The sequence below is a fragment of the Tamandua tetradactyla genome, chromosome 9 (genome assembly GCF_023851605.1).
Source record: "Tamandua tetradactyla isolate mTamTet1 chromosome 9, mTamTet1.pri, whole genome shotgun sequence".
NCBI classification, from domain to species: domain Eukaryota; kingdom Metazoa; phylum Chordata; class Mammalia; order Pilosa; family Myrmecophagidae; genus Tamandua; species Tamandua tetradactyla.
The window spans coordinates 7,769,317-7,795,480 of NC_135335.1; the positions used below are offsets into that span (position 1 = coordinate 7,769,317).

A 26,164-nucleotide genomic window follows, 5' to 3' on the forward strand; every position below is an offset into this window, starting at 1 on the left:
GATATTATATAATTCTCCCACTAGAACATAAGCTCTAGAACTGTACCTATCCCCAGCACCTACAATACCTTGCACACAAGGAGCACTTAATAAAGTATTTGTTGAACCAGTGAATACTTGAGTCTCCAGTTTTGAAACCTGACAACCCCTAACCATCAGGGCCAAAGGGTATATTGAGTAAGAGTATAGATCACTTATTCGTTGTCCATTACAGAAAAAGTAGGTAAAACCCTCTAGCGAAGTGGCAATGGCAGAGAAATAGCCTAGTTAGGGGATGGAAAAACAAATGCAGGTGAAACACCTATCCCAGAAGTCAAAATCTGTTACTGATCACTTTCTATCTGTAACAGCTCTTTCCACCTATTCCTTACTCCCTTAATTTCAACAAGCTTTCCTGAAACTGTTTCCTGGTTCACTTGCCCTTCGGCTAACGCCAGCTTCCATGTCTAGCAATTCCTATTTGGGGGGAAAGAGTACAGATTGTAATTGACAGAAAACAATTAAAAGGAGGTAACACTTAACACCTCAAACTGGGCCACAGATACAGCAGATATTTAATAGATTACATGTGGTATCAATTAGTTGTACCCATCTTAACCATCTATGAATTAATCAAGTAGAAATAGTTAAGAGGAAAATTAGAAATCACGAACTAAAGACTTACTGCTTTTTAATCTCCCATCACTACCACCACCAGTTCCTGAAAGGATAATGCCTGGCAGTATTTGTTGAATGTTTCTGGGAGAAATCTTACCTGGACACAGTCCTGTCATATTAAAATTGGAATAATTCTGTAGAGACAAAAAACATCTAGAAGACAAATACTTTTCCTATAAAAATGGAAGAGATGGTGGGTCTTCTTGCAACTCAGCATCCACTCAATAATCTAAAATATCATTGCTGGGTGCTTTTTTCTACACATTTCATCTGAAGGCTTTAAGTAATGATGTGCTGGTGGGGCTGTTCAGATATTGACACAGCTATAAAATATATCAAAGGCCTGGAAAGGTGTTACTGGCTTAAAGTAGGATGCTCTATTGGCTTCCTCTTTCCATACAGCATGAGAAGTATTAGCCACTTGTGAAAGCTGATCTCTTTCCTCAAAGCATTCCTTTTCCTAGACCTCTTCCCTGGAAGTAGGTCAGCCTAGATATGTTAACTGGGTGGTTGCAATAGTGTTCATAAAGGTGAGTGATTATTTCTCCAGCACAGAAAAATCTACACCTCTAACTACTGACTTGTAGTTGATTTGACAACAAAGGTGACCAGTGGGAGGAAGTCTTCACTGGAATAAGGTTGCCTCTGCCCAGGTACATCCGCATAATCTCTTTTCCTTTGCATCCTTAAGTCCTAGCTATAAACCAAGGAAAAACTGCACTGACGTTCACCCAAAGCTTAACATCTTAAATTTTATACCCTCCCCTTTTCAAGATCTGAATGAAGAACCCAGAAAGAAGCCCAAGCAAGAACTCTCTCAAATCACACATGCTATATTAAGTTGAAAAACCATTTATTTCACCAGGAAAAAAAAAGTGACCCAACTCTTTATGTCTACCCGCCACAAGCCTTTGGGCCAAAAAAGTGACCCAGAAGCAGTGATTCTCTCCTCAAAGTTATTCCCCCAATCCAACAGCCAATGGAGGAGGAGGAAAGGAGGATACAGCACTGCTCCCACCACAGTTTCTGCACACAATGAGGTCTGCTGGGAGAATAGAACACGAGTGGGAAGCAACACAAGTGTTGAAGGACAGGAAGAACAGGAAAATGGGCAGGAGAGAGGAAAGGAAAGGAAAAGGTCTGAACTCAGCAAGGTAAATTAAGGTCCACGGTTCCTGAGGGACTGAACGCACAGAGCCGAGAACGTCCCGGAGATGGGGTACCACGAAGGGTGTATTCTCATGCACAACCGCAGCTCGGAATTTCAGCCCACACACATCCCACCTGAAAGAGAGCACAATACAGGGCCTTTACAGCAAAGCTCAAAAGGGCTATCCCACTGAAAAATTCAAACAATATCTTTATATAAAGTCTGATAACTTGACACTTAAAGTTTATCCGTACCCTTCCCCAGTATCACAAAAATATCCAAAAATGAAAAAAGCTTGAAGGCAAGGGAAAAACTGGGAAGATCAGGCAATCCCAGATTGGGGCTTTTCTCTAAAATAAATCTTCATGAGGTTAGGCAGACATTCCATTTCTTCCAGTACTAACAACATTCTTCAGAGAAATTAATTCTACACCATGAACTGTTAATCGAAGGGCAGAAAAAGGAAAAGGTTCCAGTTTGCTCTTTGGGGTAAAGAAGTCAACATTATGTTTAAAATCTGGGAGTTACTGCCAAGATTCAAGTTAAGAACCATTTAAGGTCTAGTAAAAAATACAGTGACCTGAACTAAGACCCCAGGGCATCCAACTCTGCCAGGGAAGAAAGAAGGTATTACAGGGAATATTATAAGCTACACTTCAATTCACTCAGGTTTCTATTCTAGCCCTATCAGTGACTGACTACTCAATGACTCTGGGCAAGTCACACACTTTCTGCCCTATCGGAAAAGATGACAGAATCTCCTCCAGCCTATTACTACAGAATTAAGAATCAACGGGCAATGTGTGGAACTCATGAAAGGCTATTAAAATAAAGGGTATTGAGAATCACCTTTTAGTGCAATAGCATTCTCAAACACCCTAGAGTCCAAAGCCGGCAAGAAAAAGAAGAGAACATATTCAGACAGAGCAAAATGGACCATGAGGCTCAAAATGCACGGTAGAGGAAAAAGGCAGGATTCAAGGTAGGGCTGGCAATTCAAGAGTACTAAATGTCCATAACTAGTGGGAAGATGGAGGGAGTAATGTGCTTAAGGCACAGCTCCCAACACTACCAAAAAGAGTAAAATTAACAGGTGTGTGTGCATATTTATATTACTAAATATCTTGAAGTGGAGAGGGTGTCAAAACTAGTATTGTGGCAAAAGTTAAAACACACACACACTGAGAGCAGTAAAGTCTTAAGGAGCAGATTCAAAGCTATAGCAACAGGGTACACTACTGAGCAAATGAAACTTAGCTGAATGAAGCTGGATTTTGAAGTCAATGTCCCAGATTCCTGTTCAACTCTTACAAAAAAGAAGATGCCTTTTCTACTTCTCTGTCCCAACTTACCATCAAAAAAGTTCTTTCTATAAAGCTCCTAGGGGTGCAACTGCTCAGGATCGTCAGAAATACTCTTCAAGATTAAGATGATGTTATTTTGGTAATCTTCATAGCACCTGGGACCTAAGCAGTTCACCACAGTTATGGATTCTGCCATGACAGATCATATCAGACCTTTCACATAGCAAGAAGAACAGGAACTTGCAGACCTTAGTAATGTTGCATACCTAGGAATTGCATCAAATACTCTGAGAAACAGCACACCTGAGTCTGAATGTCTAAGGAAGGTCCCAGGTTCAGTTCAGTTAAGCACATTGGTGTGACCCAAGATTCACCAACACACCATTCTTTATTTCGTTGTTTTTCCAGGCACAAGTAAAATCAGAATGATTCCTATCAGGAGCCCTGAAAAAACGGACATGAGGGCCCAAGGACTTTTACATGTCTTGAAAAGTTAAGCTACTTCTCCTAGTCTCTGAACCACGCTAATGCTAGTTTACTGTACCCTAACCCCGCAAAAGCAAGCAAGCAGGGCAGCCTAACAGGAGCCCTTGGGCTGCAGGAGGGATGGCAAAATCAGAACAGAGGAGACCCCACCGCGCTCACCTCAAGCTTTAAAAGGCTGAGTACCGCGCCCGATCCGCATACTGCTCGCGCTCATACCGGGCCATGTCGTACAGGGAATTCCGCGCAGCTGCCGAAGCTTGGGACAACTCACTCTCATGCCCGTAACCGTAGCCCTCTCCAACAGTGGGGACTGGGGCTGTAGCGCGACGCAGGGGGCTCCGATCCCGCCCGTAATATGAAGAGGAAGCTGCAGTAACAGCAGCAGCGGCTGCTGCTGCAGCAGCAGCTGTGGCAGCAGCAGCTCCCGAGGTCGGCAACAGATGTCTATCGTAGGGATCGAGAGAGTTGGAGGTGAGGTGATTGGCCATGGCTGTATTCTGGACTTGTGGCAGCTGGGACAGGGTCTGCTCTGCGTAATTATACGCGGAGGCAGCTGCAGCCGCCACTGCCTCATAGGACCGAGCGGCGCGGCAGCGCTTGTAGTAGGCATCGAGCGCTCCGTACGCGTTGTTGTAATACAATGAATCCCCATAGCTCATGGTGTAAGGTGTACGCACTGCTCCATACTGCTCATTATACTGCTCGGAAAAGTCTGCCACGCGGCCCGAACGATCTATCGGACATTCTTTGGACCAGTGCCCCTCTTTCCCGCACCGATAGCAGCCGCTCTGGTCTCCCATCCCGGGCGCAGTCCTAAGCCGGCTGGTGGACAACTGCACGTGCATTCGTTTGCCTTGAAGAAACAGACGCAAGAAGGGTTGCTATCACTCTTAGTCAAAGCCCCAGCCCCTACCCCAGACACTGGTCATATTTACCTAGACAACGCTAATGCAGGATTCATCGTTGCCAAATGATACCAAAAAAAAAAAGAGAGAGAGAGAACTCAAAATATCAATTTAGTATAATGACCTGATTTCAGACAAAGATCAATAAGATGGAGAAATGCTTTAGTTATATACCTGTTTAATGCCTAAGAAACTGCTCAAAAATACCTTATCCTTTGCCAAACAACTGTAGGCAAAATTCTACTCCCAACCGTGGCCTAAAGTCAAAAAACTTACAATAAGTGAGCGCAGTCCCTCAGGATTCTGACACCACCTCTCTTCCCTAACAAGTCTTATTTCATTAATGTGGAGAATGCAAAGGTCAGTTTCGCCCCCAAAAAAACAAGAAAACAGAATAAAAGACTCTAAAGCTAGTAATACTGATGGAGTGATCAGACTCGATCTACTGCTTAATGTGGCAGGCAAGTTTCGAAACACATCTCTGGAAAATACTCACGGAGTGGGGCAGAATGGATATGAATTTAAGGACTGCCTTCCCCCCTACTTAACTGGGCCCTTTAAATTGCTTGTTCTGATATTCATTCTATCAAAGATTCATTACTATCTGCAAGTTAATTTAAATGACCCTGGCAGACTCAAAGGTAAGATGACTGAATTTTTCAAAAGGAAAGCATATTGTTAAAAAACGTGGAAGAAAAGGGAGGGTGAGGAAAGGAGAGATTAACCAGTAATGTTAGTCAGTGGACCAAATCCCTAATTTTAGCAAAATTAAGGTACATTTTCTCCTTAAACAAGGAATCTGAGATCCTAAGAACATGCATTTAATACTATTTTTCTCTAAAAATTATAATTTGCATTCTGGAAAAGAAAAATACTAATTCTGACAACCTAACAAAATGAAGAGTCATTTACAACAGAAAAGAAACGCATAAGTTTTAAACCTGTTTCAAGAAGCGGTGGTTTCACCTAACCTGACTGTAAATTTATTGGTAAGCAAGGGTATGCAAAACCAACCATCAAGTTTTCCAAAGCTACTAGCAACAATGCACCCAAACATGCATATGTCAAAAACTAAATGATTAAAACTAGTAGATGGATCCTTTATTCATCTAACATAGAGAAAGCAGTAAATGCACAGTTTTACCTGCAAAATTCAAGTGAGGTTCTGGGAAGCTAGTAGATACAAAGAGCAAAAGGGCCTGGAGGGATCAAAATGGGTCTAAACATTAACATCTGGTAAGTTTAGGCTGCAAGTTATCAAAAGCTAAGATACATAATTAAGTACTTAAGTGCCTTAAAGAGCTGGCTTGTATCCCTCTGGCATTTGCCTACAGGGCCACTTTAACACCACACAAACAAAAACAGAAAATAAGTGCCATCAAGAAACCAACCATACTGGAGCAGCTAGAAGGAAAAATCTGAAATAGTGGAAAGGTAACCCATAACAAACTCTGAAATTTGTAACATTTGCTGAGGTGTACTTTCAAAATCACTGCTTTTTCTTTCTTTTCTTTGTATATATATTTAATTTAAAAAGTTAAAACAAAAAAAACATTAAAGGAAAAAAACAAACCAACCACGCACATTTTAGACAAAATTTATCCATACTTAACCTCATCTATACTTAATTTATCTATACTTAACCTGATTTATCAATTCTAATGCCAGAAAAGGTGAATTTATATATATGTACACATGGAATAGATTTTCCAATGAGCAAACAATAGAGTTGGGGGAGGATATAGCCAACATTGGGAAAGTGAAAGGGTTAAATTAAAAGACCACCCGAATAAATATTGCTAATCAACATAACACATGGAACTCTACTAGATTATCAGGAAAGAAAATAGCTAATATACAGGAAAAGAGAACAAAAATAACAAGACAGAGGCAGCACCAGAGCACTTAAGAGCTGATGCCCAGAGCTGCGTTACAGAGTAAATTTCTCTTTAATCAGCCCATACTGTCTTCCCTTTACACACGTTAATTATTATAAGCAGAGACCACCTTCTCTAAAATTGGGTCAAAATGTTCAAACTTAAGGTATCATACCAGGAACCCTCCACAAGAGTAGCCTTTGCTCCCAATTAAGTTGTTGACAAAATAATTCTCGACCTGCCAATTAGAAAGAGAAAGCTAGACCTGAGAGACCTGTGATACTCTTCTTTAATAATGTGTAACAATACCCATGACACAGAGCACCACTTACTTGGGGAAATGATAATCAAAGAAAGGCCCAATGCAAGGGAAATAAACACTGAAGATAGCATAGCAATAGCCATTAAAGGGGAGAACTGAGGAAAAGCAGCAGCCATTACCTTGGTCATGTTATGAAGGTTGAAATGAGTTAAAAATGCAGAGGACAATGACTGTATACTATGTACGGACTACATGTGTATGACGATTTCTCAAGAATACATTGGTTAATTAATTAATTTTTAAAACTAGTAAGAAGCTGTGGAAATACCCCATAACATGGAACTACAACCAAAGGGAAAAGGTTTTTTGACACTGAGGACCCAAACGGGGTGGGAGGAGAGCTGGGAATTCAGCTGGCAACTCATCGTGGTTACTACCCCCTTCACAAGTGCCCCTCTTCACAAGTTATAGATCCTAAACCGAGAAAAGATAATACTTTCCAAACAAAGTAACAATCCGCATTTTCACCCATCGTGCCCTCCCAAGTACAACAGGACTTTACTGGTTATCTTCAAGTCAAGCTAAACCCATCTAAGTGATCTATTCACCAAGGATGCTAAAGTTCACCCCCAAAAAATAACAGAAAGGCACTGTCGTTGTTTAAAAAAAAAAAACTATGCGATGATACTAAGAATTACTGATTGCATATGTAGAATGGAATGATATCTTAATGTTCTGTTTGTTAATTTTTTTAATTAGTTAAAAAAAAAATTCCCATAAACTCCTGAAATAAACCTCTTAATCCTGAAGTGGCCTCATATGTTCCTCAAAACAGATGAGAAACAGATGAGGCCATAATTCTAACCCAACTTGAAAAAGAGAAATAAATTGGAAGTGTGTAAGGGAGCTTAACTGGGTGGGATTCTACTCCTAAATGTGACTTAACCCACTTTTGCCAGGTTATTCCTATGTAAAATAATGCATAATATGCTGACAACTGCCTCAAGATAAATTACAAATCAAGCACACTATAACGTACTCTACTATCCACATCCTCAAAAAAAATAACAACTCAGGAATTTACAGAGGTGAGGATTTCTGCTCTGATAGGCAAAAAAGCCTTAGGAAGCCTTAGGGGCTTCAAACCAAAGCCAACTGGTCTATGAGACTTCTTTCTCCCGCTGTGAAGTCTCTATCCCACACATTCTCCATTTTAAGAAGTCCATCACGCATAGTCAATTCTTCCTCACCGTTCGGTTAGAATTGTGTCTCTAACCAACACCTCTCCCTTTACTTATCCAATCTATTTTTTGCATATAACCTTGTGTTCATCTCTCTCTACAGTTTTCTAGCCAAAGAGGGTGGTTCACCTTGAAACTCGGTGTTGTCAAGGCCCCTGATGGCCTCCACTGCATCCTCTGCCCGCTCCATGTGCACAAAGGCATAATCTTTCACGATGTCACATTCGATGACTGGACCATACTCCTCAAACTTGGCCCGAAGCTCTTTGTTGGTACAAGTGGGACTGATGTTGCCTACGTGTAACTTTGTCGAGGTTTTGCTCTTATTCTTGCTGGCTTCCACGTTGATGTTCACCCCATGTAGTTTGTAGTGGTGCAGGTTGCGTATGGCATCTTCAGCAGCAGTCTTGTCCTCGATGTGCACAAAACCGTAGTTCTTAATGATGTCACATTCTAGCACCTTTCCATACTGCTCAAAGAGTGAGCGGATCTCCTGCTCCGTGGCCTCTCGGGGCAAGTTTCCAATGAACAGCTTCACCATCTCGACCAGCCTGGGAGAAAAGATAACTCTTTACAAAAAGACCTCAGACTCACATCAGTTCAAAATACAAACAAACAAATATAAATAAGTAACAGAATAAACACTGCCCTCACCTTTCTCTCTGGTGTACATTTCCAGTTATCTTTCTCTCACACGCACATCTCCACACAATCAAAAGAAAGTAAAACTGAAACAAGGGGGCCTACTAATGAACCCGCTATCAAACCTCTAAGAGATCTATCTGTAATAGGGAGAGGTCTTTAATAGACAAAGGGATTACTAGGAGTTAGATATTTTCAAATGGAATGAAACTAATGGCGTAAGGATAGACATAAGATTACTAGACTTTAACATGACAGTCTAACGACAACCAGAAAATAAAGGTCAAACTACTGGGCTGGCTAGATTCACTGGAATTATAAACTGGCTCCTCTCATAGCATTTCAAGTAGCCGCCACCATTTCCAGAAGAGCGGGCCATGGAAAACCTGTAAATTCTACGGTTTACTTTGGAAATAATGAAGTGCACGGCTCAGGCCAGAGAGCGAGGCATGGAGAGCAGAGAGAAGAGTCGAAGAGGGAAACGCCTCTCTCTGGCTCTCATCCTACGAGCTCCTGCAAAACCGAGAAAAGAGAGGCCAGGGAAGGGAGCTTCAGACACCTTAAAAAGATCAAGTCTGAAGGCCTGAGCAATTCTCGAAACGCAGTTGCCACGCCTGAGTTTAAAATAAGCGCGGTTATCTCGCTCGAAACCTCGAGGCAGGTCACGGAGCCACGCTGGGCGGAGGGCAGGGTAGGAGGTAAGCTAGGTATTCTCGAGGGAGGTCGTGGGGGAAGGGCTGCTCTAGGCTTACCGCGCAATGCCGAGGACCGAGGTCGGCTCTCAGTAAAGGGTGCAGAGGCCGCAACCCCAATAGCACACCCCCGAAGCCCAAGAGAGTTAAATAGGACTTAGAACAAAAGAAAGACGATGTAAGGGCTCGCGAAGTCTCTCACCCGCACGGAAATCAGGAGGGACGCTTCCTCGCGGAGCGGACGCTTCTGACAAAATGCTAAAATGGCGGAGGCAGCAGCAGTGACTCTGGGTAGAGGGGGAGGTGAGCCTATCACCGGATTGGCCGTGCAATAAAGTAGGGGGCAGGCATTCCCGAAGATCCTTTGCCTGATTGGCTACCACCAACGCCAATTACCTGAGAGACCGGGAAGAGGCGGAAACGTCAGTAACCTCGGAGATTTCATATGAAAGCCAATGAGCACCAATCTCACGAAGCGGAAGTCACTGATTGGGTAAGAGGACCACGTAAGGGAGGAACTATAAACGTGGGATTGGCCCGAGTAGTTGAAGCCCGCCATTAGGCAGAATGAGCAGAGGCCTGGGTAGCTGGCTGGCTTTGGCTGCGTGGTACCAACCTTTTTAAGCTTCCACGTTTTGCTGCTTCCACGTCCACACCGCTCAGCGCCCCACTGCCTCTTACAATTCCGTTCTCCAAATTTTTCTAAGTTCTCTAACACCCCACACCCCACCTCGCAGCCTGGGGACAATAGCTTATGCCGGCCACAAACGCCAGTTAAGAACAAATCGTCCCACCAGGAGAAACCAACCTCCGTGGGTATTCCACACTGGTAGCCCTGAGAGGCCCGGAGCTTCCCCCAAATTTACACGACTTTCGAAAGTATTAAAGAAACCCTGAAAACGTTCAATAGGCCCAGCTTCAAGTAGGAATTAGGATAGCGTCGCCCAGAAAGCCGCCCCGGTTGGAGGCTAGATTACCCAGGACAAGCCTACGGTCTTCACACTCGAGAAATCCGCCTCCCGGGGTCCATGAAGAAATGGTTCCTCTGTGTGACCATGGAGTTTGAATCTATCCCCCACCCCACCCCCGAGAAAAAAACTGGAGCAGCAGAAGTTTTTGTTTTACTTTATTGGGCGCCACCAGCAATAGCTGTAGGTGTAAACCCCTGGACCAACCTTAGAGGGAAGAGCCAAGCTACAATCAACTGTAAACAAAATAACAAATTAACATTCTTCAGAGGGTCTGGCTCCCTCATCACATTTTCTTTCTCATTCTTTGGCTTCTTCACACAATCACATATGCATTGAGCAAGCGATTTTACTCCAGTCAAGAAGATCCTTTTCAAAGGAGCTTCTGAAGAGCGAGTTATGAAGGGGAGTGGTGCTGGGTGGAAGAACTTAAAAGGATGAACAAACAAGCTAAAGCAGTGAGTCGTTTATGAAAATGAGTAAAAGGAATATAGATGACAGGCAAGAGAACATACACTACCTTCCAAAGCACCATCACCACCCCCACCCCAAAAGGAGAGGTAAAGCAAGTGACATCCGAGTTCTGGAAAGAAAAAAAAAAGTTCTAAAACCCAACATGATTCAGTAATCTGGTAATAGAAAACTTGTCAACTTTTTCTAGGTGGAAAAAGATGAAGCTCTAAAAATGTCAAAATGTTGGTCAAAATACAACATTCACAAAAGTGGTCGTCACTAATCTTGGTCCATTTCTTTGTAGACACTGATGCCCCTCTGAAACCCAGTAAAGGCCACAGGATTAGTGATGAAGAAAACCAATTCCATGTTTTAGAATCAGCTGTATGTGCTCTTTTGAGGGGGCTAGTATCAGGAGGTAGTCTTCATTCAACCTGTACAGGGGAATGCATCTGGTACAGAAATTTTCGGCTCCTTTCGATCTTCTGAATTTTATATCCCAACAGCCCTGGAAATTTTTTTTTTTTTCCAAAATACCAAAACATAAGAGATCAACTCACTCTATACAACTAGGAATCTCTCCAGGTGCTAAGGGGAAGAGACTAGGAATATAAACCTTCTCAGAATCACAGTTCAAGTCAGTGGTGCAGACATCAAGACAACTGACCACCTCCCCAGGCCCCAAAAAGTATAATTACTTGATTTCCCTTCTGAAAGACCAGTGGGTCAAGTTATGGTTGTTTCGTTTTGCAGGCTTATCCAACTGAGTAAACCATATCACATCACCACCCCCACCCATTTTCCACTGCAATTGGGAAAAAAAAAATCCAACCCCCTCTTCCTGGACCCTAATACTCTACTCAGGTTCTTGCTGGAATCTCCCAAGCTCTTTAACACTCCCCCCTCCCGCTATACTCTACACACAATGGCCTTTTTGTCCCAGGTTCTTTCAAACTAGAATGTTCTTTCTTGGGGTCCTTCCCTGACCACCCTAGGCCTTCCCCATATTCCAACCCCACCTTGGGACTACCACAAATTCATTTTATTTTTCCAAATACTTACCATCACTTGAAATTCTATGTTTCTTCATTTTCTTGCCCACCCCCACCCCCACTTTCTCTATGAGGGAGGGTCCTTTTCCTGTTCACTATATCGCCTGTTAGAACTGCACCTAGCATATTGTAAACATTTGTTGACTAAGTTAACAAATGGATGGATGAATGCATGAGTTAATTGTCTGACAGCCAAAAGGAGACTTGACTGTCAGTCAATATCAGCTTAAGAACCTGAAATATTAACAAGTCTCTTCACTCCTATTACCTAGTTCACTTTACAGTTTTCCCCAATAGAAACACAGGTGCCCAAGAATTAGAGGTAACCTACGTGGAGTTTTTAATTACCAAATTAAATAGCCTGACAAATTTGACAAAAGGAAGTTTCAGACAGATTTGTAGTCGTGTCTCCATACTGATGTTGACCAAGTACTAAAGGAATTTAATGTTTGCCCCTTACACACCACGGGAGTTGGAAAGGCCAATAGGCCAATGAAAGACATCTGATTCAAATGCTCTACCTTACTACCCACCCCAACTACAGAGAATGTGATTGCATAGAATGTTTTAAAAGCATCTTGTCTGGAACACTGTAGATAGCATTTTTGTGAAATCTTAATTTGCTGAGCAGTCTACCAAAGTCCCTAAGAGGTAAAGTGACTTATCCAGTCACCGAGAAAGCTGAGGTTTTGCCAGGAAGAACTGTACATAAACTTATATACTGGCTGTAACTCTTAAAGGGGAGTAATATACATGCATATAACTGAGAAAACCTAAAGCCTTGACTCTTGAAAGCAGAAAAATGAGGGACAAATCCAAATTTAGGGATAAACTCTGGTGTCAGAAAAAACTACTTACACATGAATAAGCAATATATATTAGTTTCATACCCTTAGGGGTTGTCCTTAAAATTATAAACTCCGACTCCTGATCCAGAAATGAGTTACTAGTCTGATAAGGGCCCGATAAAAAGCCAGTATTTCTCCAGGGATGCTCAAGAGTTACTAGGCCATCCAAGCCTAGGCCTCCAATCCTAATGCCAACCACACTCTCTTTAGCCTCCCTCTTAAAGTCTGCAGATTCCCTAATCCACACAGGAACATTTCTTTTCCATACCAACAAGAATCTGATCCCAGGACACTTAAGTGTTGCCCAAGACTGGAGGTGGCCAAAAGTGGTAAGGCCCAGTGGCCTGAAAGTCACCTAAGCACAAGCAACAAAAATTCACTGCCTTCACATTATACATCATATGCTGAACTCATCCCTACATTCTAAAGTCTTTTCCTCATCTAGGCCACCCTAATCTCCCCAGTGTTCTAACTCTTCTCTAACAATGAGAGGGCTAGCATTTAATGAACAGTGACTATGTATGAGACTCCATACTTGTCAAGCTCCCATGTGACCCTCCCAACGGTACCTTAGCATGATTACCAAGCCCTGGGTGCTTTGAATAGCTGATCTAATTCCTAGTTCTACCACTTTCTAGCTATGTGGGCTTTAACTTACAACCTTAGTTTTCCTAATTGTAATATGATCATTAATATAACTCTTTCATTAAGGTAGGTCAGTTCTGCCTCCCCAGACTATAAATTCCTCAAGATCAACTCAAGGGCTCAGATACCTGAGTACTGCCAACACTCAATATTCCAAATGATTTAGAGCTAATCCTGAAATCCAGTTTTAAGAATTCCTTTTATTCCTGGCCCTTCATGACCTAAAAGGTAGTATAAATTTAGAAGAATACAAATTTTCCATATGTTGTCCATCTTATCTTCTCTACTACCCAAATTCTTACTATAATTCTATTCTATGAACTTAGGAAATCTATTTTCATTATGACTTCACCCATCTGATGTTACAGTCTGCTTACTTGGCTAGATGGGGCTTGATGGGACAAAATGCCTGGAAAAACAACAATGGGTACATGGCCTTAGCAGAGCTTAAGTGATGGGCATGGAACCCTACCCACAGAGGCTCACCCTTCACTGACAATCAGTGAATGGAGCCTGAAATCCACCAGGAAAGAATCTGAAACAAGGTCCAAACCCATGAAAGCAGCAGAAAGGAGACAAGGCTATAAGCCTCTATAGGTCTTGTTTCAGCAATAAACCATCTAAAACTTCTCCAATGATGGTTAAGTGGTAGAGGTGAAAGGTTTAGAGGCTGTGGTGGTCTGAAAGCACACTACCAGTTCATATTCCCCACCCCCTTTTCCTGAAACATTAAATACCTGTCCTCCCATTTACTCTATTCAATCTTCCCCAAGTTATAAGGCTTGGGAAGTTAGAAATCCAAGAAAAGCAAAGGCAAAGTGGGCTACAAGATAAACACAGGTGACATAATTTAAGTTTAAAGAAGTGGGGGAGACTTTTAAACAAACTGCAGAAGAGGAAAATGACAAAAAGATTTAGCTTCTTAGCTTTTCTGATTTAAAAGCCTGAGGGGTGAGGCAGCCAGGGAACCAGGACCTAAAGATGACAGGCAGTTAGAGTGATCTTCTAGGCCGGATCACTCTGAACAGCTTGGGTTGCAATAAAGAACATCAACACTGGCCCAGAGAGCACACTGGGCTGTATTTTGGGGGCTGTATTTTTTTATCCACAGGAGCCATGGGATTGGGACAGTGGCAGAATCCTCACTGGAAAAAAAGGAAGACAACACAAAGCCACACTGACAGAAAGAAATATCACAAATACAGGCCACAATCACAGCCCTACAATCAACACTTAGTTTTCCAGGGTTAATAACCAAAGCTAGGCTTCTAAGTTTGGCACTCAGATCACTCCACCCTCACTACAGAAAAGCGACAAGAAACCTATCAAACTGCCCCTCCCATTCTCCTCCTGTCTTGCAAAGAAATGAAAAGGAACAGCAAAGCACCTGAAGGCAAAGCAGTGAACAGGAGAAGGAAAGAAGCTATGCCCCAATACTCCCTGGGATTCCCAGTTAGCATCTACAAGAGCTCATGGCTATAGAGATAGTACACTTTTGCCCACTGGGCAGAGGGAAAAGGACATCTGGGGTAGACTACTCTGTCACAGTAAGTTCACCACAAGCAGCCAGTGAAGGAGGTAGAAGAAAACCCACATGAATTCCACTTGATTCACGCACACCTCCCCAAAGCCACCCTGACCGTCAGGCTCCCAGACCAACCCTCAAAACCTCCTTTCCCCAAAGAACACTCAACAGGTTTTCCTGTTATCATCCCACCCAACCACTCAATCAGCCTCCTTGCATTTACCCATCATTAAAAGCACAAGCCTCTGGCAAATCCCAACTGGAACTGCCTTATTTTTTGCCTAGGTCTTCCAACCCCCAGGCCTGAAATCAAAGCATAGGAAGAATCCTCAAATCCTCACCCAACCTCAGCATCCCTACTTGGTTATGCTTATACCTCATTCTCCTCCCAGAGTTTATCCAGACATCTTCCAATATAAACCCAGCAAGAAGACATCTGAAAACCCAAACAAATGGGGATAGGGAAAGATATTTCAGGTGACCACGATGGCAGGGGTTCACAGCGCACAGAAGGACGCTCCATGGTGAAGTTCAACAGGCGAAATACCAGGTCTATGGCCAGAATCCCCATACCTGCTTCCAATTGTTCCTGCTCTTCCCTCATCCAACTACAGGGCAGTTACCAGATGTTGACATTACCCCCACCCCACTACCAGCTCCTTTTCGGGTCCCAGCCACAGCACGCACTTGAACCCACTACCAGCAGGATCCACTAACCCTTGTAAAGACCCAAGCAGCCCATTCCCCACTGCTGGCTGCCTCGCTTGAAAAGCCAAACCCCAGAACCACCCTGCTGGAAGCATAGGTTGTTTACCTGGAGACAAGTCCGGAAAAATGACTTGTCAAGCACAGGCAGAAGAAAATGAGCAGCAGTTTTACAGCATCTTGGTGTGATTACTTCAAACCGAGGGCTGAGAAGTCCGAACAACGTGGTCTAGACTCCCCAGGCTAGCAGGACGACAATGAGTAAAATCTCTCTGGGCAGGAGACAGATTACTCTATTTCCAGCATTCAACCCTCTTTCCTCACCCACCCTGGGCGCTCTCTGGTTGCCCTCCTTTAACTGTCATGTCTTTCTGGATGTCATAACTGGCTCCTCTGAAACTGAGTGCAATCAAGACAATGACAACCAGGTTTCCAAACTGCAAATTGCCCCAAGTTTTATTTGTAGTCCATACAAAAGGGAAAAAAAATTAAGGTTTTCTAACACCACCTACTTGGGGACATGGGGAAGTGGGACTGTGCCGCTCAACATCAGCTAGAACATCAGTCGTCAGTAGGGATTTGGACATATACCAACTGACAGCCCCAACAGGAACCCAGCCTCACACAGAGTCTACAGAGGGACAAAGTCAGGGCCCCTGGACTGCTGGCACAGCTTAGAGCATAGGAAAAGGTTAAGCTAACCCTTTCCTAGCCTCCCTCACATCTAAAATGAAAAAGGCGCCGCCGACCTCAGCTGCAGGTTGCTTCCCCATCCAGACGACCTTAAATATCGCGCACAAAAACAAAAGGGAGCCAGGAAAAAATAAAAACATAAAAGAAATTCCCATTCTGGGGAAATGGGAGGCAGGGGAAAGGGGAAACCGCAGATCTAGAGCCAGTGGCAAGATTTGCTGCTGAGGCGAAGGAACAAGGTAGGTTACTGCCGAACACTCAGAAGGATCCAGTCTCCTGGGGAAGGCCCACATGGTAGAGGGGATGAAAAACCGCAAACGGGAGAGGTATGGGCCAGAGTGATTATAACCTGGATCTGTACCCTACCCCACCTCTTCTGTCCTCCCTGTGGCACCCCATCCCCAGGATGGCCCTACATGCGGCGCTGGTAGCCAGAGTGCATCTGAGCTGCCCGCAGGTAATCATTATAGGAGCCCGAATAGCGTGCGTAATCGGAATGGGCATCGGGCAGGCGACGGTAATCCAGCGAGGACTTTGTCGGCGAGCGGCGGAACGAAAGCTGCGACTCTGATAAACGGCGGTAATCAGAGAGCTCGGCTAAACGCCGGTCGGAACCATACCTAGTCGAGAGAAGAAGACAGTTGGTGAATGAGACAATTGGGGGGAGGGCTCCAGGTGGGCATGGGGGAGATGCCAATGGGGATAGGGAGGGTGTGATCAGATTGGTCTCCAACAAACAAGATTTTGTCAGAAGGCTCATCACTCTATCCAGGCCAAGAATCAAGCCTGGGTTCAACTCAGTGGGAAACCAAGCCCTTCGATGAAGCCCTCCCTTCTGAACTGGCCAAAGTGGACTGTGGTCTCCATTCCCAAACCACAAACAAACTACCTCCACCCCTGGGCTCTGCGCAGAAAGACCTTGGTTGTTTATCAACAGAACGGCGAACGAAAGCAAGGTCCCCAGCCTCCCAAAGAGTGGACGCACCTCATACACCTTGCCTTTAGCCAGTGAGAGCTAAAGGGACTACTCTTTCGAACCCACCCTCACCAAAGTAAGGACAACCATGTGACAGGTTTAAGGATCCTTGAGACAGTGGGAAAGGCTACAGGCCACAGTCCTGCAGGCAGTAGCTCCAATAGCACTTGGGCTAAGCCTAGAAGGTGACCCTTTTCCCAGCCTGACTAGCTGGTACCACCCCAGGCTGAGCACTACACTCCACCTGACCCCTGATGGCCAGAAAAGTCCACAGAAGCTGTCTCCCTTGGCCTCTAGACATCCCCAAGGAGTACATAATATGACCAAGGGAGGAGCCAATGGCTCCAGTTTCCCTCCCATGCCAACCTCAGCCCCTTGCCCTAAGCCCCAACTGGGGGCAGAGGCGGGGGGGCATACAGTACCTTTTCGACATGGCGACAGCCTTTTTGTAGGGATCGTCGTAGCTGGCCCGGGGTGGGGAGAGACGGGTACGCTCATAGGGCGGCGGGGTGCTGTTGGCGTTGGCAACGGCCCCCTGGGACATGGACAGGTAGGCTGCAGACGGCTGACCTGCCCCATCGTAGGCATTGCCTGGCTGGCCACGGTAGGAGGCAGCAGCCTGGGAATGCTGCTGGGCAGCATAGGAAGCAGCCAATGAGGCTGATGACTGAGTGCGGTAAGGAGCTGCCAGGGTGGCAGAAGGCTGGGCCCCGTAGGCAGCTGCGGCACCATAGGAGCCAGTGGCCGCAGCAGCCGACTGAGCCCCATAAGAGCCTGACAGACCCATTGATGCTTGAGCCCCATAACTATTCAGCTGGGTCTGGACAACTGGCTGGGCCCCATAGGAGCCAGCCATCGGAGTAGTGGCTTGGGCAGCATAGGCAGCTGGCTGACTGGCATAGGCAGCAGCTGTGGCTGGCTGTGCCACATAAGCAGCAGGCTGGGAAGAGTAAGAAGCAGCCTGTTGTGCAGCATATGGGGCAGACTGGGCATTGTAAGAGGCTGAGGGCTGGGCATTGTAAGAAGCTGCCTGGGCCCCATAGGCTAGTGAAGAGGCTGCAGACTGAGCCCCATAGGAGGCTGCCTGAGCCCCATAGGACCCTAGAGAGGAAGCTGCTCCCTGGGTGTTGTAAGAGGAGGCAGCTGCACGAACCCCATAGGAAGAAGCAGCCTGGGCGCCATAAGAGGATGGTTGGTTACCATAGGAGGCGAGGGAGGAGCCCTGAGCCCCATAGGAGTTGAGTGAGGAGGCCGCAGCTGGCTGACCCCCATAGGAGGAGAGGGCAGAGGCTGAAGCCTGAGCTCCACCATAGGGGCCGAGTGAGGAAGCTGCAGCAGACTGGGAGCCAGGGCTAGCCAGTTGGCCCCTATATGGGGCCCCAAGGGAAACAGAGGGCTGAGCACGGTAGGAGGCTGCCTGGGCTGTCATGGGCTGAGTCCGATAGCCAACACCCAAAGAGGCAGAAGGCTGAGCTCTGTAAGCAGCTCCCAGAGACACTGAGGGCTGGGCCCGGTAAGTAGCTGGCTGGGCCGTCAGAGGAGCCACATAAGAGGCTCGGGGAGGTGAACGGCGCAGGGGACTGCGGTCGCGACCAAAGAAGGGTGGCGTGGGCTGACGGGCTTGCCCATCAAAGCCACCAGTGCTGTTGCCAAAAGCCTGTTGGTAGTCGAAGGTGGCAGAGAAGCCACCAGTTCCGGGGAATGCCGTATCCCCAGCCCCTGGTTTCTTGGTCTTGTCCCCAGACTGGATAGCCAGGCCAGGCCCCTTCTTCTGACCCTTGGTTGACAGTTCCACGTTGATGCGCTTGCCCTTCACTTCTTTGCCGTTGAGCTGCGCGATGGCGGCTTTGGCATCTGCTTCCTTCTCCATGTGAACAAACGCGTAGTCTGATAAAGCAGCAGACAGAGGGTTAGCAATTAGGGGGGCAGGGCACGCTACCCAATGGGTCCCAAATTGGACACACAACAGCGCCCAGCTGTTGCCAGCTACCTCCAGGCCTCCAAACCCTCCTCTCCAGGAGTATATCATAAAACGTGGCTCCCATATAACAAAGTTTCTGACTGTCCCAAGCAATCACCTTTGCCCATTCTTCTCATTCCCTCTGCCACCTCACCCAACTTCCTGGTGAGAGAAGAAAGAGCAAAGAAGAACTACAACATAGGATAAAAATCTTCACATCTCCTGTAAGTATAAATCGGCAGACAAAGCACAGGAAGGGTTGTTGGATCACTGTTCTCTAAGCTAAGATCATAAACAGTAACTATTGCTCACCTTTGAGGCTTAACTCTTGAACAATGAACCACTCCCATCTTGAAAAAACCCACTTCTCAGCCCTGGGTCCAATTAAGGCACGAGAGCTAGACAGCAGTGAGTGGTTCACCCAATCCGCCTAATAAGAATCCATCTCCCCAACCCCCCTTTAACAGTACGTATGTTTTCAAAGCAACTTTTGTGCACAAGATTTCATCTGGGCCTCCTAGCAATCCTGTAAAGTAAACAGGGCAAAGGATATTATCGATTCTCTGGGCAAACAGGCACAGAGAATTTACGTGGCTCGCCTCAAAGCATAGTGCCAGTAAATGCTAGAGCCAGACCTGAATCCCAGCTATTCTATGCCCCCTAACTACACCAATCTATACCTGAGAAATCAATGTGTAAGACAGGACTCTGTGATATAACTATAAACTTAGAAAGTGTGATGCTAGACCATGTAAACCAATGAGGTGTAAGAATGGAAACTAAGCCCCCTGAGTTCAAACCTAAGTCTCCTTCCGCAGGCCACATTACATCCTCTTGCATTTCCTATTCAAGGACAACATACCTTACTCCAAGTTCACAGAGCAGACTGTTTACAGGAAAGATTTGGTTTCTCAGCCACAAAGCAAAAAGCTGCAAAACTGCAGCTAGCAAGCCCTGGCAAGCAGGTTACCCCGAGGCCCTCATCTAAGATCTGAGTAAGGTACGATGGCTAATGCTTGTTTCTCCAACAACAGCACTCGAAATGAGAAGATCTGAGGGTATAGATCTCAAAAGTCCTACTCAGCTACTACATGGAACCAGAAAACGTCAGGAGGGGGAAGAGTGGGAGAAATTTTTATTCACTTCCATTCTCACAAACTACGGAGGTGCAAGCAGGATCTGAAGAACAAGAGGTTTGGACTTGTGAAACATAAGGGCACTTAACCCCACTCTGGACCTGGAGTCCAGGCACCAGGATTCCATCTCTCGCATGTCAGCTTTAAGAAATGAAGAACTACTTGAATGAAATTACTCTAAGAAATCCTTTTATTGGCCTCCAAACAAGTGTCCTCATTTCTGAAAACTTTCATACCAAGATGCCCTACATAGCAAGTCACTTCCCTGGGTTTGAGGGCAATGCCACAAACCTAACTCTCCTACTAATGGGAAAAGAATCACAATCAACAGGCAGGAGTCAGACGTATGGTACAGCACAAAGAAACCTGGGCTAGGAGTTAAAAAGCCTTGGTTCTAGACTGAAATTTAAATCACTGACTTGTTACAAGATCTAGAGGACATTACACTTATTTTCCCATCTGACTAATCTGCCCTACCTACTGAGTTAGGAGGCTCAAATGAGAAGACAAAAGTGACTTGTAAAGTATAAATAGCTATATAACAATAAAAAAAATTGTATGATTATTCAAACATAGGAATAAACCTAGGCTTCTTTCCCTACAGAATATTATCTTCACTGCAAATAAAATACAAGAGATACAACACCAAATTGGCATGCAAACTTGGAACTTGTCAGGGACAATTAAAGAACAAAATGAATTATCACAACTCTCTATCCTCACACCCCACAGCCAGAACCTGATTCCTTATCTATGGACTGTGCAAAGCTTTAAGTGTTCCTTTCAACCAAGCAGCAGGGCATTAAAACTGTGACTTATCACCTCCACTTAGAATGAGTTAAAAATAACTGTTGATGGTCTGAGTTCTCTCTTCAAAAGTATAGGCTGAGCCAACCCTCGGGATGATAAAACTACCTGGAAAAAGCAAGGGCAAGCTAAAGCAAAATTAAAGCAGCAAGAATTGCAGAAGCTTATAGGCACATTAAAAGGGAAAAAAAAAGTTTCAGGTGCTGTGTGGGAATATTAAAGGACTATATTACATTTCTTGCTGCCCTATCCACAAATTGCTGCAATAGAATGAGTCAGAGAAACAAGAATTTCAGTGGGTTTTCAAGAGCAACAGGGTATCATCCAAGTGTCTATCCCTACTCAGCTGGGTTTTATTTTGAAAATTGAGATTTCACATATACGATTCACTTGGACCGCTCAAATGAGCTATGTGATTCACACCCCTCCCACCCACTCCCCCCCAAAAAACCTACATGATTATAATCCAATTATATTAGGAAGTTCCTAAACCTGATATTGGAGGGAAGTATGAAAAGTTTGTCCAAATTATTTAGTAACATCATTGTGAGCAGTCAAACTCAGACCTAGGTGATTAACTACCCCTTCCCCAAAGGCCCTATCAAAGTTGCCCAGGAACCCAACTATACCTGACAATGAAGAAATAATAAAGGACAATGAAGAAAACCCAGGACAGAAAAAACAGATTTAGAGCACTCCAGGGACCCACCTGCCTGGAGAAATGCTTCAAGAAACAGTGACCTATGAAGAAAATCCACTGCATTTAAAGGGACTAACAATGTTTTGCAGAGATCTCCTAATGGTATGGAAGCATTATTATTCCTCCACTACCAAAGTTAAGAGAATCCAGAAAAACGAATTTCCCTGTCCTGAGAAGAGTAAAAATCCCTGATTTAAAACTACAAAGCTCTCTATAGGAGGAAAGAATGGCCACCCTCAAAAAGCAAAGACGACAGTTTTCCTTCCTCTGCTGTTGCTATGGAGATTTTTGCTCTACAAATCAAATCAAATTATATCTGAGTTCCTGAATTATGTTATATCAAATAGTTGATTTTTTCCTTTGTGAAACAAAATACAACTGGTCGTCCTGTGCAATGGTGAGCTTCAGTGCTTTCCAGAGAGACCTCACAGCAACAAGAGAAGACTCAATCAAATGCCCACTTTCAGCCAAGAAATGAGTAAACTATTTATAGAGACATACCCAGTCTCTTCCACTACATTTTTAACTTAAAAACCTCACTTTCCTTCACCCCAAAGAGATGGAACAGCATCAGTAGAGGATAGGATGCTTAAATCTTTCCCATGGTCTCTTACATTAAGGTATATCAGCTCCTGTCACAAATCAGCATGATTACAAAAGACCAGCAACCCCTGAGGAAATCCATGCATTTTTGCTTGCTCAAAAGTTTACAATGGTCAAAATGTACAAAACTTTCCCTCTATCTCCCACAGGGAGTCAACCAGAAGTCCTAGAAAGCAAGTACAATTATTCTGTACTTTACCCCCTCCACTTGTTTTGTCCTGAGGCAATTCAGGCAAAATTTTGGCTTTCTCTACCCTCTAAAGGCAAACTTCTTGACCATATGAATCCCAAGGAGTCTGGTCACTCAGATGCTTGATTCCAGACTCTCAATCTAGTAGCCACTCTGCCTAAGAACCGCAAAAGAAGTTTGGAAAGTCAATTAAACTCTGCTAGAGACTCATATACCCTGTCCATTTCCCAGCCAGGTGCTTGATCTGAGGCCCTTCCCATTCTCTTATTTCAAACAGAAGCAAATTCATGAACCATACAGCCTGCCTCAGAGCACCCAGCAGGAAAGCCCAATTCCAGATAGTCGTGCAGCCGTGGAGTTGCATAACCTGAGTTGAGGAAAATAGAATGCAGTATTAATGCAGAACAAGGAACGGTTCCCAATAATGGAGGCTACAACCCTTGCACTACCCCCATTACAGAAAGGACAAGGACGTGCCCCAAAGATATGCCTTTCCAGGACAGCAAATGAAGGATCTTGGTGGGAATGAATAAGCACCTGCACCCACATTTTTTTCCTATCCTCAACCTTCTCCACAGGGCATGAACAGGTACAAAGGCAACACCAGGAGCAGGCCACCAGATACTCCCAGGATGCAATCCTGAAGATGGCGAGGCAATGTTAACTCTGATTTGTTCCCAAGTGTTATGGAAGCCCCCCACATACACAAGGGCTGTCCCACCAAATCTTGGCAAGACTTGGAGGGGATGGGAGAAGTCCTTTGGGGATAAGAACCCAGACTAAGAAAAAGTAAACTGGGTTCCAAAAAAGGAAGTCAGGCCTAAATTATATTGATACATTTTTCTAGAAGAAAAGGCAAACTAGGGATCAGCCCTGAGCATTAGGTTACTCAAGTGATGACATTAGTAATCAAGTCGTGTTAAGACACTATTTAACAAGGACCTTTCACATGCCCTTCCTCAGGTTCCCCTCCGACCCCAGCCACAGAGTATACCCCCTTGCAAAATCACCAAATTTTTAAAAGAATGACTAGATCGGGGACATGGTCCTGGGGCACCAGCTTAGCAAGTTAAGGGTACAGAGACGGGACCCTCATAAAACAAGTCTCCTTCCACATGCGAAGGTCGGGGTTTACAGCGTATAGATGTAGAGGCAGAAACGAGCCCAAAGAGAAAAATCCCAAGTTTGAGGGTTTGGAAAGTGCAGACCTGCCACGCCTAACCCATTTAGCAATACAGAAAGGTCAAAATGGTTCGGAAGGGGCCCCTACTATACCCACGGTTAACTATTATGGTATCCCATGCCAATTAATTCTAAATGATCCCAGCCCGATAAACGACCAAGGGCCCCGTTACCTTCCGCTCGGGAGCATTCATCGGGAGGGAACACGAGGGCGGCGTTGGGGCATCAGCCCCCACCTTTTTCCCTTTTCCCTTGCTCCGACCGACGTCTGGAGAGGAAGTGGGGAAGGGGCGAAATCTTCCCCGCTCCACGATCCGGCTTGAGCCCGTCACTTCCCAATTTCCGCTTGGTGCCCGGCCCAGGCGAGCAGAGGAAAGCGCGCCCCCGGTACACTCGCAAGTCTCAGGCGCGTCCCCGGCCCGGAACTCGGCTCGCAGTGGCCGCCGCACCCACCCCGAGCCGCTTCCTCCCACTTGGTGAATGGTGCCTGGACCGCAGGGGAGGAGGGTGGCTCTACCCAACGCGCCCGCAACACCTCCGGCCACGCTCCCACGGACTTCCCCCCACCCAAACCGCGCAGTGACCGACCCCCGGGAAAGGGGCGTGGCTAACAAGCAGTGTGCCCGGAGCGCGCCCGCGCCCGCAGTCCCCCGCCCCCGAGCGCGCCTCCGCGTTACCTTTCACCACGTCACACTCGATGACGCGTCCGCGGCGCTCGAAGAGGCTGCGCAGTTCCTGACTTGTGCACGCAGCCGATACATTGCCCACGAAAATCTTCCACGTGTTTAGAGGCCGTGGGCGCGACATCTCCACCACGAGCGCGCGCCCCGGCCGCAGCTCGTGGCCGTGCAGGGCCTCGATGGCGCGCAGGGCGCCCTGGGCCTCGCGCATGTGCACGAAGGCGAACTGTTTCATGACGGCGCAGGTCATGACTGTGCCGTAGGGCGCGAAGAGAGCGGCCAACTCCTCCGGCGTCGTATCCGCCCCGTCGACGTTGCCCACGAATATCTTCATTTTACCGCCGTAGCCGCCTTTCCGGAGGGTCGGGACCTCTCCTCCAGCTACAGGCGAGACGACCGACCGACCGGCAGTCCTCCCCAGGAATGGCTGGCGACAGAGAACCCCGCCGCGCAGGCGCTCTGACCTAGCCAATCGGAACCCGCATCCCGCGCATCCGACAGCCAATCAGAGAGGCTGAAAGGGGATGCGCCCCGGGCGCAGCCAATCCCAGAGGGGCTAGAGCCCGCTCGTTAGCGAAGGGGGTGGGAGAGGGAGGATCGCGCGCGACCAACCGCCACCGCCGAGGTGGAGGGGGGTACAGGAGGGGGGATGCGCGCGGTAGCGCCGGCGGCTGAGAGGCCTAGTTTCTGAGGTGGCCTCTGGCCCGGGTGGGGCTGTGACTGGCGGGCTCCAAGGAAAAACTTTGCGCTGGAGGAAGTCAGGGCTCCTCCCCTTTGGGCAGGCTTGGCCAAACCCGCGCCGGGAGGTTGCAGCGGGAGTATCCACGTAGAGGCCGGGCCTGGCGGGAGAGGCCGGGACGAACACCCGCGGTCAGCAGACGGTTTCCGGCCTACAGCCACCGTGACTGTGCTGGACTTGGGGAACCGGAGAGGCTTCTGCCCCGGAGAAGCCCCTCGTGCCATTAGTTATCATCTGGAAACACATTCCCTAAGGTTACTTAGGTCCTGGCGGCCCCTGGAGACCGCGAAAAAAATCAGAGCCGCTCACGCGCCCCTTCGAAATTACCTGTAGAGAAATAATGAGGTGATTCTCCCTTGTGTGCGTCTGAAATTTTCCACAATAAAAAGCTTAATAAATTAAGAAACAAAGATCCTGCGGGGGCAAAAGTCGAACCTTCCAAAATATGAAACAGGAGAAGCAAAGGACCGATTTGAGTATATAAGTAAAAATATTTCTGCATGTTAGGAGCTTTAGAGACAATAAGACGTGGGACGGACTCAGAAATATTTGCCTCTGTGTTCATTCAAATTTTTTTGAGCACCTGCAACTGTGTAGCACCGAGGGTGTAGCAGTGAACAAAAAAAATCCCGAGTCCCTACCCTCTTACGATTTATATTCTGATGGAGAGAGACAGATAAACAAAAAAAAGGAAAACAAGAAACGTGTTAAATGGTGATTTTTTTTTTAATCTGAAGAAACTGAGGGAGCAGCCATGCAGATATCTGGGGAAAGATCATTCTAGGCAGAAAGTACATGTCAAAAGATCCTGGAGCATGTCTGGCCTGTTCCAGGGATAGCAAAGAGCAGATATGGCCCTGAACAAAGTGGGAGCAGGTCGTGGAGTAGAGGGGACCATGTAGCGCCTTGTGGGCCATTGAAATGACTTTGGCTTTCATAATGAGTCAGTCTGAGAGTCTATGGATGTTGTGGAACAAAGGAGTTGATCTGAGCTGACATATTGTATATGTATAAATGTCATTGTGTCTGCACTTGTGATGGGCAAAAAGAGGATCAGGGAATACAGTTGTTTACAGGAACAGTTAC

At 45.9% G+C, this 26,164-nt stretch overlaps 2 protein-coding genes across 6 annotated transcripts; both read right to left on the reverse strand.

Annotated features, from left to right (window-relative positions):
* Positions 1 to 1,493: 1,493 nt before the first annotated feature.
* RBM4 (RNA binding motif protein 4) lies at positions 1,494 to 8,423 on the reverse strand. Of its 2 annotated transcripts, XM_077115610.1 has the most exons (3): positions 8,012 to 8,423; positions 3,757 to 4,450; positions 1,494 to 1,941 (listed from the first exon to the last, which is right to left on the reverse strand). In XM_077115610.1, the coding sequence occupies exons 1-2, from the start codon at positions 8,421 to 8,423 to the stop codon at positions 3,765 to 3,767; spliced, it is 1,098 nt and encodes a 365-aa protein (XP_076971725.1). In that variant the 3' UTR covers positions 1,494 to 1,941; positions 3,757 to 3,764. The 2 variants fall into 2 exon arrangements, with proteins under 2 accessions (XP_076971725.1, XP_076971726.1); XM_077115611.1 differs by lacking the exon at positions 3,757 to 4,450.
* Positions 8,320 to 24,800, reverse strand: RBM14 (RNA binding motif protein 14). Of its 4 annotated transcripts, none has more exons than XM_077115605.1 (3): positions 24,337 to 24,798; positions 17,504 to 18,968; positions 10,326 to 16,725 (listed from the first exon to the last, which is right to left on the reverse strand). In XM_077115605.1, exons 1-3 carry the CDS (start codon positions 24,671 to 24,673, stop codon positions 16,518 to 16,520), a joined length of 2,010 nt encoding a protein of 669 aa, XP_076971720.1. In that variant the 5' UTR covers positions 24,674 to 24,798; the 3' UTR covers positions 10,326 to 16,517. The 4 variants fall into 4 exon arrangements, with proteins under 4 accessions (XP_076971723.1, XP_076971722.1, XP_076971720.1 ...); XM_077115606.1 differs by lacking the exon at positions 24,337 to 24,798 and adding an exon at positions 23,833 to 23,947; XM_077115608.1 differs by lacking the exons at positions 10,326 to 16,725; positions 17,504 to 18,968 and adding an exon at positions 8,320 to 8,433 and having other exon boundaries at positions 24,337 to 24,800.
* Positions 24,801 to 26,164: the final 1,364 nt, after the last annotated feature.

Coding starts and splice junctions, on each gene's coding strand:
- RBM4 (XM_077115610.1), bottom strand. CDS start 8,423: ATGGTGAAGCTGTTCATTGGAAACTTGCCCCGAGAGGCCACGGAGCAG. Junction 4,451..8,011: donor TGACAACACCGAGTTTCAAG/GTGAACCACCCT, acceptor TGTTTCTTCAAG/GCAAACGAATGCACGTGCAG.
- RBM14 (XM_077115605.1), bottom strand. CDS start 24,673: ATGAAGATATTCGTGGGCAACGTCGACGGGGCGGATACGACGCCGGAG. Junction 18,969..24,336: donor CGAGTGTGACGTGGTGAAAG/GTAACGCGGAGG, acceptor CTGCTTTATCAG/ACTACGCGTTTGTTCACATG. Junction 16,726..17,503: donor GCTGTCGCCATGTCGAAAAG/GTACTGTATGCC, acceptor TCTCTCGACTAG/GTATGGTTCCGACCGGCGTT.